The 12,967-nt window shown below is 31.0% G+C and overlaps 2 protein-coding genes across 3 annotated transcripts in view; both read left to right on the plus strand.

Moving 5' to 3' along the window:
- The window catches only part of LOC124951880 (serum response factor homolog), a 32,423-nt gene extending 24,053 nt beyond the window's left edge, over positions 1–8,370 (plus strand). The window contains exons 4-5 of one of the 2 annotated variants that reach the window (XM_047500900.1): positions 2,016–2,144; positions 2,648–8,370. In XM_047500900.1, coding sequence (XP_047356856.1) covers positions 2,016–2,144; positions 2,648–2,853 — 335 coding nt within the window. In that variant the 3' untranslated portion in view covers positions 2,854–8,370. The remainder of the gene's footprint in view (positions 1–2,015; positions 2,145–2,647) is intronic. The other variant, XM_047500901.1, reaches the window with a different exon arrangement.
- A 945-nt stretch (positions 8,371–9,315) lies between these two features.
- On the plus strand, positions 9,316–12,848 carry LOC124951879 (protein UBASH3A homolog). Its single transcript, XM_047500899.1, has 4 exons — positions 9,316–10,128; positions 10,505–10,742; positions 10,855–11,562; positions 11,641–12,848. The coding sequence occupies exons 1-4, from the start codon at positions 10,022–10,024 to the stop codon at positions 12,433–12,435; spliced, it is 1,848 nt and encodes a 615-aa protein (XP_047356855.1). The 5' UTR covers positions 9,316–10,021; the 3' UTR covers positions 12,436–12,848.
- Positions 12,849–12,967: the final 119 nt, after the last annotated feature.

Genomic DNA, 12,967 nt, shown 5'->3' on the forward strand with positions numbered 1-12,967 from the left:
TATGTATGTAAGAGTAACTAACCACCACGTAGAAAGTGGAATTTTCGGTGGATTATTATCTTGAGAAGAGTCGATCGAACGAGACGCAGCGAGGCAAGCGATTTGCGACGGCCTTTGAGACGGCCTTTGGGACGGCCTTTCCACTCCGGTGGTCCAACGACCGAGAAAAGATTTACGGAACGAGCGCCGCGACGCGTTTTGTCAGTGTTATACCCATCGAATCGAAAAAGAATTACCGTTCTAATTGCAACGCGAATGTAAGGAACCCTGTCCTCCCCCCCCCCCCACACAGACACATACATATACACCCAACCCCAACCCCACCGTTCCCGAATCGCTATTATACTTTTTACGTTTTTGTTCCTACATTCGTGAAATTCACGTTTGAAAGGGTGAATTCGCGAGAAACGATACGATATTTGAACGGGGAAGATTTTTGTTGAGGGAGAAGGACGGGAGTACTACGGGGGAGAAAATGTGAATCTAAGAAAATTCTTTTATAATCTCCTTATTATATCTTTTACATTGAAACTCTTTTTCTTTTGTAGTTGTAACAAGCATACAAAAAAAAATATTCTCTTATGGATCGTACTTGCGCGTCATTATGTTAAATGAGACGAGCATGTGTGAATAATATGAAATAAATGATAGGAATTATTTTGATAGAAATATTTTGTTCCTTTATAACGGACGATAATAACTCGTACGAATAATATAGTTATTGTAACACTCATAGTAACACTCAGTTCAAACGGTATATAATATCACGTCTTTTATCCTTCGTGCATATAAATTCGTCCTACGAAGATTTTCGTCGTATGTGTGTATATATATGCATATATGTATATATATACATATATATATATATATATATATATATATATATCTAGCGGTAGACATTTTTCTTTCTATTCATTACCATTGAAAGTAGAAATTCATTTAATCGATAGAGATTTTCTCGAGGCAATTTCACGATAGGTATGCGAATATACTAATCGAACTATGTCACATTAAAAATGTAAAAGGAATAAGAAGAAGGAAGGAAGGAAGGAAGGAAGGAAGGAAGGATATCATCCCGATATGATAAATATGTAACCTAACAGGACGAACGTGTGAAAATGTTTTAAAGATTAACCTTCTGAAAGTGCAGCGATACTGCTTTCTCATTTTTATGGAAAATTCTGTGTCAATGGTAGGAGAGATAGAACGCGAATGCAATTAAAAACTATCTGTGTATGTAAGATCGCCACGCTCGGTTGCAGGTGCACACATAAATATCCGATGCTAATGCAGCAAAGTGAATGCCATCCGATCGGATCGTTCCTTCGTTCGTTCGTTCGTTCGTTCGTTTCTTCGTTTCTTCGTTCGTCCGTCTTTTTCTACGTTTCCATTACGCACCGTGATAAGAGACAGTGGGTGATGATGAAATCTACTTCGTCGTACTAACAGTTCGCCCTTTTACGGCTAATCGAGAAAGCGAGGGAGGCCGGGAGTCGCATTGTTTCGATATAACGCCATACCGGGATTACAATAAAATTGACGCTAGCCCTTTTACGTGAAAAATAGACAATTTCTTTTTTCTTTTCTTTTTTTTTTTTTTTTTTTTAGTGTGGGGGAGAGAAATAGTAAAATTGTTCTACGTATATGTTAGGTCTTTAAATTTTCTAAAACCACGGATAATGTGAGAACGATGACGCAACTTAAACTTAACTAGACCCAAACTCCCTTCTAAAGTTATTATTACTATTATTATTATTATTATTATTATTATTATTATTATTATTATTATTATTATTATAAATCCATATTAGGACTAATTGTAGTCTAGAAGGTATCTTGTACATGTGGATTTTGATATCGAGTATTTTCGCACGAAAAATATCTTTCTTTTTTTACATTTCAATATCCATTTTTATATTCTCCCAAATACGATACATATCTATTTACCTATGCGTGTTTATTATGTATCTATTTGTGCGTATTAAGTCGCAAATCTCTTTATTCTATCGTTTCAGGTAATATACCTTCGTTCTCCGCTGGAATCATGTACCAGATGCCACAAAGTGTCATTTATTCGCCTAGTCCGGGTGTTTTGCTCGGTATCGGACAAAACGGTCAACCGGTACAAATTTCACAAGACGGAGGTAGGTTTTATCGGTCACCGGTTAATGTCATTTTTACGCCAGAAAAATGACGGACAGAGAAAGATCATGGATCGTTCTTAACGTAACAATATTGATTCTTCATTATGAAGATGAAAAATTTATAGTAATATATTGTAAAAAAAAATTTTATTCGCGTTCATATATATATATATATATATATATATATATATATATATATATATATATATTCATGTTCATATTATTATTCATTTTCATTTTCAACGTTTATAACAACGTTTATAATAATATTAATAATAATAATAAAGAAAGAAAGAAAAGAAAACAAAATTGAACTCTTACTTCACTATCTTTCCATTATATTTTCTTCAATGCAAGAAAGGATTAATATCAAGGGATAAAGAGTACAGTTAACAGAAGAAATCAATACCGTTAGAATCACGCATTGAGCGACGTTTAATATCAGAGGATAAGGAATATTAGCGCCAAATTTAGAATAAGAACCATATCCTGTTTAAATTTAGGTACGACAACATCGGTTAATTCATCGCAAGGAAATCAACCGTTCATCACGATACCGCTTAACGTGGCGATGAGTGCCGCAGGTCTCTCATTGCCGGTGTCATCGAGAACGAGCTTGTCATCTCCGTCACCGAGATCACCGATTTCAGGGTCAGCATCTTCAGTTGCATGCGAATTGCCCTCCGACCTTACAAAGGACAGAGAGTGACAAAGGCGAAACGTAAACGGTGATGCTCATATTCGAGTCTCGCTGTGTCGTAAACCATCGGAAAAGTTTCCGAAGGAATCTCGATTCGAGTCTCGAAGACGGAAGGAAAAGAGAATTCATGAAGAAGAAAAAAAAGAAGAACAAGAAGAAGGATTAAGGGAAAACAAAGAACAGGAAGGTTCGAAGGAAAACGAAACGAAAGAAATATCTACAAGGATTATCAAGTATCTTAAAAATGGCGACACGATCATGAAGGAACCGAGGAAGAAACGAATAGCCGAAAAAATTTAGACTATACAAACGAGGCCCTGGCTCTTCTTCCTTCAAGTTTTTCGCGATTAAAAATGGACTAAACGTGACAAGTGAGTCTCTCTTTCTCTCTCTCTCTCTCTCTCTCTCTCTCTCTCTCTTTCTCTCTCTCTCTCTCTCTCATTCTCTCACTCTCTCTCTCTCTCTCTCTCTTTCATTCTCTCACTCTCTCTCTGTCATTCTCCTACTCTCTCATTCGTTCACTCACTCTGTCTTTCTCTTTTCCGCTATACATCGATTTTCTTTCATCTCGGAGATCGTCGAAGAAAGATAATTCTTTGATTATTATGTCCCTTCGTTCGAGTCTTGGATGAGTTATCGCAAGTAGGTCGATCGTGACACCACCGACGACAACGACAACAACGACAACGATAACGATGACGACGACGACGACAACGACGACAATGATGATGACAGACGCGCGAAAGCCGCATACTTTTCTTACATCCCGATATAACTGTTTGAGATGTGACCAGTCGAAGGCATGCGACTTTTGAGTTCGGATCGAAAGAACGGAAAGTAACAAAAGGGACAAAAAACTTTTAACTCGAATGGATATATATATCCATATTTATATATATATATGTATATATATATATATATATACATACATAAAGCACGAATTCTACCGATCGAAAATTAATTTCTCCGAAATTTTCAGGGTTGGATGAGTTGGTGGGAGGGGAAAAAATTAAAATATAATCGATCGTTGATTTTTGTATTCGCGTGAGTTTATTTCTAAACATCATCATTGTTCGAGTATACGAATTTTCAAATGCCTATGATAAATATTAAAAGAAATCATATTGTAATATCTATTTGGTACGATATATATCGGTATTGATTTTGCGTCATGAATCGGTTAAATCTCGGAATGATAGGAAACAGATACGTTTGTTAAAAAAAAAAAAAAAAAAAAAAAAAAAGAAAAAGGAAAGGAAAAAATTCATTCTAAATTTATTAATGAGATATAGTTTGCATCGAGTACGATGCTAAAAAAAAACCTGAAACATTTTTTTAAAAATATATCTACTACACGATATGACGTGATCTATCGGATGATATATATTTCAATTCATATTCGAAAAAAAGAATTTATTTTTGTTGAACAGTGAATTATTAAATTCCGTATGCCCATGAACAATCGATCCTTGATTCTTCGTCGTTCCATGAAAATCTTTTGAAAAAATGGCCAAACACTTAAATTAATAATAATTAATTTAATTTTGTTTGTTTATCAAGGAGAATTCTAAATTCTTTACGACGACGGTCAATGGAGGGATGATTTTTTTCTGGAAAAGAAGAAAAAAAAAAAAGAAAGAAAGTAAATGCTATAACACTCTAATCATATGGTTTTATAACGATTTGATTTCTTTTCTTTTTGTTTTTTTTTTCTTCTTATATTTATCAATATCCATTATCGGTCTTATGACAATCACAATCCGATTTAATTCTCCATCACTATTTCCCTTCTCGACGATCTTTACAAGTTCCTTATTTAATATTTATCTTAGTTATGAGAAGATCGTCTTCGAAGATTTAAAAAATATCGATGACCCGAGTGTAAGTATTTTTCTATAGATCAGTTTTTTTTTTCTTTTTATTTTCTTTTTCTTTCTTTTTTTTTTCAACCAATCACAATAACAAAAAATACTTTCACGCATTAGGACATCGCGATTGCTTAAAAAGAAAATAATAGTAAAAATTGAACGTACTTATGATCGATAAGTAATTTGTTTGAATATTTACGATCATGCACGGTCTCCTCAAATTATTAATAAACAATAAACAAAATACAATGGTTATTTTAGCGATCGATATTATCTAAAAAGTTTTAATCCGTCAGATGAAACGCAACTGACTCGATCGAATCCGATACGTTCGTCGATAGTGATACGCTCGAATTAACAAGATAGAAGAACGATCATGCCTTGGTGAGATCAATTAATTAAGATCAATTGAGAAAGATCGTGGAGTGTCATATCGAACACCTTGTTTAAATTTCATTAGCTCGACCGATCGAGGAGAGAGGGCTCTTTTATGCCCTATACGACAGATCCAACTCGTAACTCGATAAAAAGTGCGTGAAAATGGACGATTCATCGGTTTTATGTTTCAGGACGTTCTGAAAATTATACTACAGGGTTACGGTATAATCGTTCAAACAACGTATCTCCAATTATTCGATTCCCGAATACGCACTGCCAATTACGAGACTGATACTATACATGATTTCTTATTGATGTTGCAACGAACCTGCGAGAAGAAAGTTGGATTTTTGTAATTGGATCACGAGGATCGGATGGATGATCCAATTCGAAAAATGTCTATGTCGAATAGATCCTGATTTCGAATAGAAAGAATTTTTGGTATGAATGAATTATTAGCAAACAGTGCGAAAAGATATAAGTATATTCCATCAAATAAGACAATTTCAAAATATCTTTCTTCTCGATCTTTCCTTGATATTATTACGAATATCAAAAATACGAAGATCGATGAAGTTACATCTGACAAATCCTATACTCTTTCCTCGTCAACTATCGATTTATAAAATGAAATTGTAAATTCATATTCATATCTAATTGTCCTCATTTAAAATCAACATAACATTTGATATAATGCAATTTAGAGTCGCCGAAAAGAGAAAGCAGATTATATACGTATATATATATATGTATGTATATATATACGTATTTATACACAATTTTATATTACTTTATGTAGAATCTTGTCACGATCTATCTCAAATTCATAAATAAGATAATTCATAATAATTCATAATAATTCATGGAACGAAGAGTCTTCGTTAATTTTTGATAAAGATGAATTCGATCTAATATATGATACACAAAAGTGAGATCTGACGTTGAAATTTAGATCGGATCGATTAATATATAAAATCGATGATATTAATAATGATTATTAATGGTACTTTCGTAAAATACCTATTAATAATAATGAAGAAGTAGAGATATTATTAGGAAGACCTTGAAGAAATGGAAGTCGTTGGGTCTTGTACGATCTTAATGGTGATATAATATATTTGGATTATTTCAGATAAAATAATAACCATAAGACATCATGGAGTACCTTAAATGGCCGATTGAAAAAAAAAAACCTTGAACGACGTGATTGTGTTAAAATAAATAACGAAGATATGAGCATTTTTATTGGACGCGTATGTCGAAATGAATTTAACTTCTTTTTTTTATTTGTTATTGATTTTTTTTTTTTTTTTCTTTTATTCCTGACTTAGTTATTTAACGACATTATTTTTATTTTTAATTTCGTTTTATTACATTTTGTAATACGTATCTTTATGTATGCAAGTTGAAAGAAATCTCGTTATTAGAAGCGGCTAGCAATAGATGTATTTGGATATAAAAAAAAAAGGAAGAAGAAGTAGAAAAAAATAATATCTATGTACGTGTGCCGTTCAATACGAACTACTAGTCAAAACTAAAGGCTAGATTTAGCCTAATAACGTGCAATAACGTTGTGATTATACGAAATTTTAATTGTACATGTAATGATGGTGCATTTTTGATAGCGCCAATACTTTGCAGAGAAATAAATGAATAGAGAGCATCGTTTTATTAACTTTCGCGTATGAATTTTGTAAATCAACGAACGATATCTATGTTCGATTAAAGGGGAAAAAAAAAAAAAAAAAAAAAAAGAAAAAAAAGAAGAAAAAAAAGAAACAAAGAAGAAAGCAAAAATAGAAAAAAAAAAAGGATTAAGAATTCTTATAAAAAAATTTTGCGATTTGCGTAAAGGCTTATTTTTATAAACTAATGTGAATATATTATAAGGAAATAAAGGATCGAAGAATTGACGGTAAGTTGATACCGTTTTACTTTACAGGCCGTACAGATTTTACGCCTAAACCCCGACAAGATGGAGTTCACAAAAGAAGTATTAATTATTCTCTTTCTTCATATTCCTGATCCTATCGAACATCGTGTTATTTCGTAATTAAAGATCCTTTAAAGAGCTTACATTTCTTTGCGATTGATCTGTTAGCAATAAAAAAATGTTCTCGACTTTTAACGATAAACTTAATCGTTCGATGATTTGAATCACAGTCATACTTATAGAAATTAAAATTGCACGTTCTTTCGAATTTTCTTAATTAATTTCCATCGATTAAATAATTTTATGTTCAGATAACTTTTTTTTTGTTTTTTTCTTTTTTTTTTTTCTTTTTCTTTTTTATACACCAATTTATGGAAATAGAATGTTCTGCAGGTAATATAAAGGTCAACATATTAAATGTATAATCAATACGAGTCTTTCCACATACATTCGTAATATTATAATATATCTAATAATAGTATTCAAAATTTTCTTTTATTAATATAGTAAAACTTTTTTTCAAGAAATTCATCATTAATATCAATCAATTTATGATGTCAACAGCATCGACATTTTAATATATAATCAGGTTGTAGAATATATATATATATATATATAACGCAATATATATATCGTGCAATCCAAATGAAAAATATCGCTTAAAGTATCGCAAAAAAATTCAATAAAATCATTTCTCATGTAAACTGCCTAAAAAAAGAAACACCCTGTGTTTTTAATTAAGACGAAGAAGAGGACGAGTATTTTTCTCATCATTAAACTAAGGAATGTAATCTTTGTAATAAAATAATATACATAGAGAGATGTCCGAATGAATGGATTTATCAATTACGTCGATCATTATGTCGATACGAAACGATTGGGATTAACATTGAGATGACATGTTAATGAGAATGGAGAGTACGGGCGCAAATGGAAGAAAAACAAAAACAAAAAAGAAGAAAAAAAAAAGGGTGGAAAATCAATATCATAATTCGATCGGTTCCTTGTAAATTTCTTCACGCGTGCCAAATAGTTACGTGACAAAATAAAAAAAAGAATAGAAGATAAGGGAGTAATTATTATTGACTTCCAACAACTTTATATGTCTTGTAATAAACATTTTGAGAAAAAAAAAACCATTGTTATCTTCTCATCGATCACGAGCTATTTGTAGTTTCTTATTAATATTCTTTTACGCAAGCTTCGTTTCAATTTTTAACAATAATTATTTAGAATTAATTTCAAAGGACCGACTTTATTATGATCTAATAAGAAATCACCGCGTTTCTAAGCAATAATATGTATTGTACATACATACATACATACATACATACATACATACATACATACATACATACATACAAACATACATACATACGTACATATATGCATATGTAGGTACAATTTTACCTTTAACAGAGGTGTTATTATATTTTATATGTATATGAATGCTGTGTAACTTTTTTTATTATATATTTATCGAGGTTGTATCGTGGCGCAAAGAATGCTCGTAACCAGGATATTGTAACGAATGTAAAATGTATAGTTTCACATATCTCGTTGTTTCTTTTAAACTAACTATAAATATATTACGCTGTGAAACAGTGGTGTGCCATTGTTCGAATTGTTGCGAAGTATGTGTTTGATATGAAGAGAAATGAAATATAATTGTGAAAATTATAATTTTGTGTATGAGGTGTGCCTTAAGTAATTATATATATATATATATGTATATATATACACATATATATATTATATATTATATATATATTATATGTATGTGTATGTATATGTGTATGTATATATATATATATATATGTATGATGTATATGTATATATATATATATATATACATACTTTTTTAAAATGAACAAGTAGTATTTTTATACTATAACCTCAGCTACGTATGTTACTTAAATACATATAATGTAAGACGTTGATGAGCGAAGACTTCGAAGCAAATTAATATGGAGAATTTAAATGATTTTTTATCTAACTAAAAAGCGTACTTAGCAAAATATAAATTTTATTAATGTATAAAACAATATGATAATTAATTTTATCTTATTATAGAGAACATTGTTATTAAATCGGAAAGGTTTTAAAGTATTGTAAAATTGTAAAATACATTGATCAAAAACTCGTCTACATTCATTCGTATTATATTGAAATAAATTTTTATTCGCGAAATATCAACAATATGATTGACGAACGAAATTATTTGTATAGAAGGAGAGAGAGAGAGAAAAAGAAAAAAAGGAAAAACTCCATACAAAGCAAACGTTGTCTTTGTTCGACGTATAATCTTATTGGATATTCCGTTCGATTTTAGTAAGAATGGAATTTATTCTATCTGATACTATTCGGAGAACGAAACAGATTTTGGTTCCATCGGAATTGACCAATAGATAATCTTCGTTCTTACTTGACGAATATATCTACGAAGATTATGAAATTTTTTGTAGGATATATTTCTTTCTAATATCCTTTTAATTTGTCTTATATGTGAAATAATTCAAACATATAATTACACGGGTATTAAGCGAATACAATTGTTTACGATAACTTATCTTCTTACCGTAATCTTTCGTTTATCTTAACAGTGAGATAACACTGTTTTATCTATAATTTCTTTCTATGCAAACGATAAAAAAAAAAAAAAAGAAAAAAAGAAAACAATCTCATCAGGAAAATATAAAAATAGTTATATCATTTATTAGATAAAGTATTCATCTAAAGTGCCGCTATTAAATTCTTTGTGGTATTAAAAAAAAAAAAGAAAAAAAAAAAAAAAGAAAAGAAAAAGAAAAAACGTTATATCAAAGATATACTCTAATTCGAATTCAAATTTATCCAATTTATCGATTTAAAAAAGGGAGATGGACGATTTCAATCGTATTTCATATAAAAATTCAACGGTACATTCTTCCATCGTAGTAAGATTTCTCGTTCATGATCAAGCTACAGCTTGGTGGCGACTCTTAAGTAACGTACCGTCATGGCGACATTACCGCCACGAAAAAATCCAACCGCGACGAAAATTTCGAAGCAACAGTTGACTCCTTTACAAACACTTTTACAACTTGGATTTCCGAAACATCGAGCGTAAGTATTGTAAAAACAATATGATTCTATTATTATCGAAAACAAATAAATTTCAATTCGTATTAACATTTTGTTGTATTTACTCTGAGTGTCATTGTAAACAAACAGCTGTCAAAATATATAAGACATTTGTAATTCATATGATTTTCCGTCCATAATCATTGTAATTACATTTTTGCATTTTCTTTTTATAATTTTTAATATATTTTATAAAAAAAAAAAAAAAAACTTAATTATATTTAGTCATTTTTACATTATACAACAATTATTGTTTAATTCGTTTTACTCAGACGCATTAAATTTTCATTATTAAAGAATCTGTTACGCAAAAGGATTATTTTTCTTCGTTCGACTATAAATTTTTACCTGATTACAGGGAAAAAGCATTAGCTGCTACTGGACATCGTGGTGTTCAGCTTGCATCTGACTGGTTACTTGCCCATGTCAGAGATCCGACTCTAGATTTTATTACACACAGACAATATGTCTTATATGCTTGTCCTACAGGAGCATTGGCAGAACGTCTTTTAACATTTTGGGCAGAAAGCAAAGAATTAGGTTGGAATGGGGCACATAACTTTATACCACATATTACACTTGTATCTTTTTTTCAAGTAAGTATGACAATTAATTTTTACATGATAAAATAGTTAAAGTAAAAAAGAATCATTAATCTTCTGTTAGATAAACTGTTTGTATCTTGTTTTCAATTATTTTTATTCCTAGGCATCAGATGAATTAACTCCAGAACTTGTAAGTTCTCTTGAAAATATCATCGACTTAGATGAGCTTTGCGATCGTATTGATTTGGAAACATATGTTTCGCCCAACTTTATGGGACTTTTCGTCAAAGATGCAGACACTAAATGGCTTACAAAAATTTCTACCAATTATGTTGATAAATTAACAAGTTTAGGTATTACTGCCAAACCTCAAGTAAAATCATTGCATCTCACATTGGCTTATCAATTTCCTAGCAACTTATTTCAACCTCTCCGTTTGATGGTTGAAAAGTTGGGACCAACTACACCGGACAATTGGGAACTTAGATTATACTCTAGAGATACTAGGTTACAAAATTCTCATGTTCATAAAGTTATACACGCGTATACATCTAAAGAACATGATGACTTAGAATTAAGAGTAGGAGATTACGTTTATATACCAGAAGGAACATGTAATGCTTCTACCGATGGATGGGTCGAAGGTACTTCCTGGTTAACAGGAACTTCAGGTCATTTACCTTTAAATCATACAAAACGAACAGCTGAATCAGATTCATGGACACTGCATACTACTATACAAATTAATAATAAGAAAAGTGAAACCGTGGAAGAAGAGGCAATGCCAAAAACAAGAAAACAACAACCATCATTGTTATCTACTGAAGATTCTGTAGATACACCAGATGGAATAGAAATAAATAAAGAATCAGTAATTTCTTGAAACATTTGAATTATTATATTAATTAAATAATATTTATTTTTAATTCGTATTTTTATTTTTACATAGATAGAGGAGGCCTCTTCATCACCTATAGTTTCTGCAAGACAGATCTTCATATGTCGTCATGGAGAGAGAGTAGATTTTACATTTGGTGCATGGATCCCATATTGCTTTGAAGAAAATGGTTGTTATGTACGTAGAGACCTAAATATGCCAAAGGAGATACCACTAAGGAATATACGAGACTTTCAAAACGATAGTCCTTTAACGACAGTTGGAGAAGTACAAGCAGGATTGGTTGGCGAAGCAATGAAATCATCTAACATAAAAATAGATGTTGCTTTTACTTCACCATCTCTCAGATGTGTTCAAACGCTTGCTCATATTTTAAAAGGTTTAGATTTAGATATACCCATGAAAATAGAACCAGGTTTAATAGAATGGTTAGCATGGTATCCAAACGGTATACCTGTCTGGATGACTTCTGAAGAATTAATTAATGCAGGTTTTAATGTGGATAAAAATTATAGCGAAATAATTCAAGCAAAGGATCTTCCATTAAAAGAAAATGCAGCACAGTATTATGAAAGAAGCTATGATTTAATTAAACGGATAATTGAAAGTACGGTAGGTAACATTCTCATAGTAGCTCATGCTGCTTCTTTAGCAGCTTGTACTAAACAACTGACTGGTGGTCAGATACCACCAGCAGCAGAAGTAACGAAATTAGTTCAACGAGTACCATACTTGGCATGTTTAGCCGCTCGCGAAGAATTGAATGGGTGGCAACTTCACCCACCTCCTTTTCCTCCTATCACGCATACTAGTAATAGTAGATTTGACTGGAAGGTCTTAATGTAAAAAATATAAAAAATATTGAACAATTGAATTAACCTTCGAAACATAATAGAATCGCAATCATAAAAGACTGTCATAATACAATGAATTTTATATAAGAGAATAGTTGATATTGAAATTATCGAGATCAAGAACAGACATAAGCAGTCTTGCTTCAAAACATATAATACAAAACATATGATATTTTCTTGTTTAGTAATTAAGAACATTGAAAAATAATGAATATGAAATATTGGCAGTTCGTTCTGCCCTTCCAAGACAAAAATAATAATTGTAATATGTAGGATAGATTATGTAGGAATTTACTTATGTTGTACCTGCATTTCGATTTATCGTAAGTTCGAAATAAGAATAACTTATTTACTAGTTTTAAATGTGAACCATTGAATAATTAAATATCAGTTCTTCAATTTAAATGATTATAAAAATCAGTGCAAAAATAATTTTATGAACTGTTTCCTATCACATGTAACTTCATTTTTTTGCAACATTAATGCAAATTGATATAATTGCCATTTTATATTTGAACTAGAGT

The sequence above is a fragment of the Vespa velutina genome, chromosome 9 (genome assembly GCF_912470025.1).
Source record: "Vespa velutina chromosome 9, iVesVel2.1, whole genome shotgun sequence".
NCBI classification, from domain to species: Eukaryota; Metazoa; Arthropoda; class Insecta; order Hymenoptera; family Vespidae; genus Vespa; species Vespa velutina.

Coding starts and splice junctions, on each gene's coding strand:
- LOC124951879 (XM_047500899.1), top strand. CDS start 10,022: ATGGCGACATTACCGCCACGAAAAAATCCAACCGCGACGAAAATTTCG. Junction 10,129..10,504: donor GGATTTCCGAAACATCGAGC/GTAAGTATTGTA, acceptor ACCTGATTACAG/GGAAAAAGCATTAGCTGCTA. Junction 10,743..10,854: donor CACTTGTATCTTTTTTTCAA/GTAAGTATGACA, acceptor TTTTATTCCTAG/GCATCAGATGAATTAACTCC.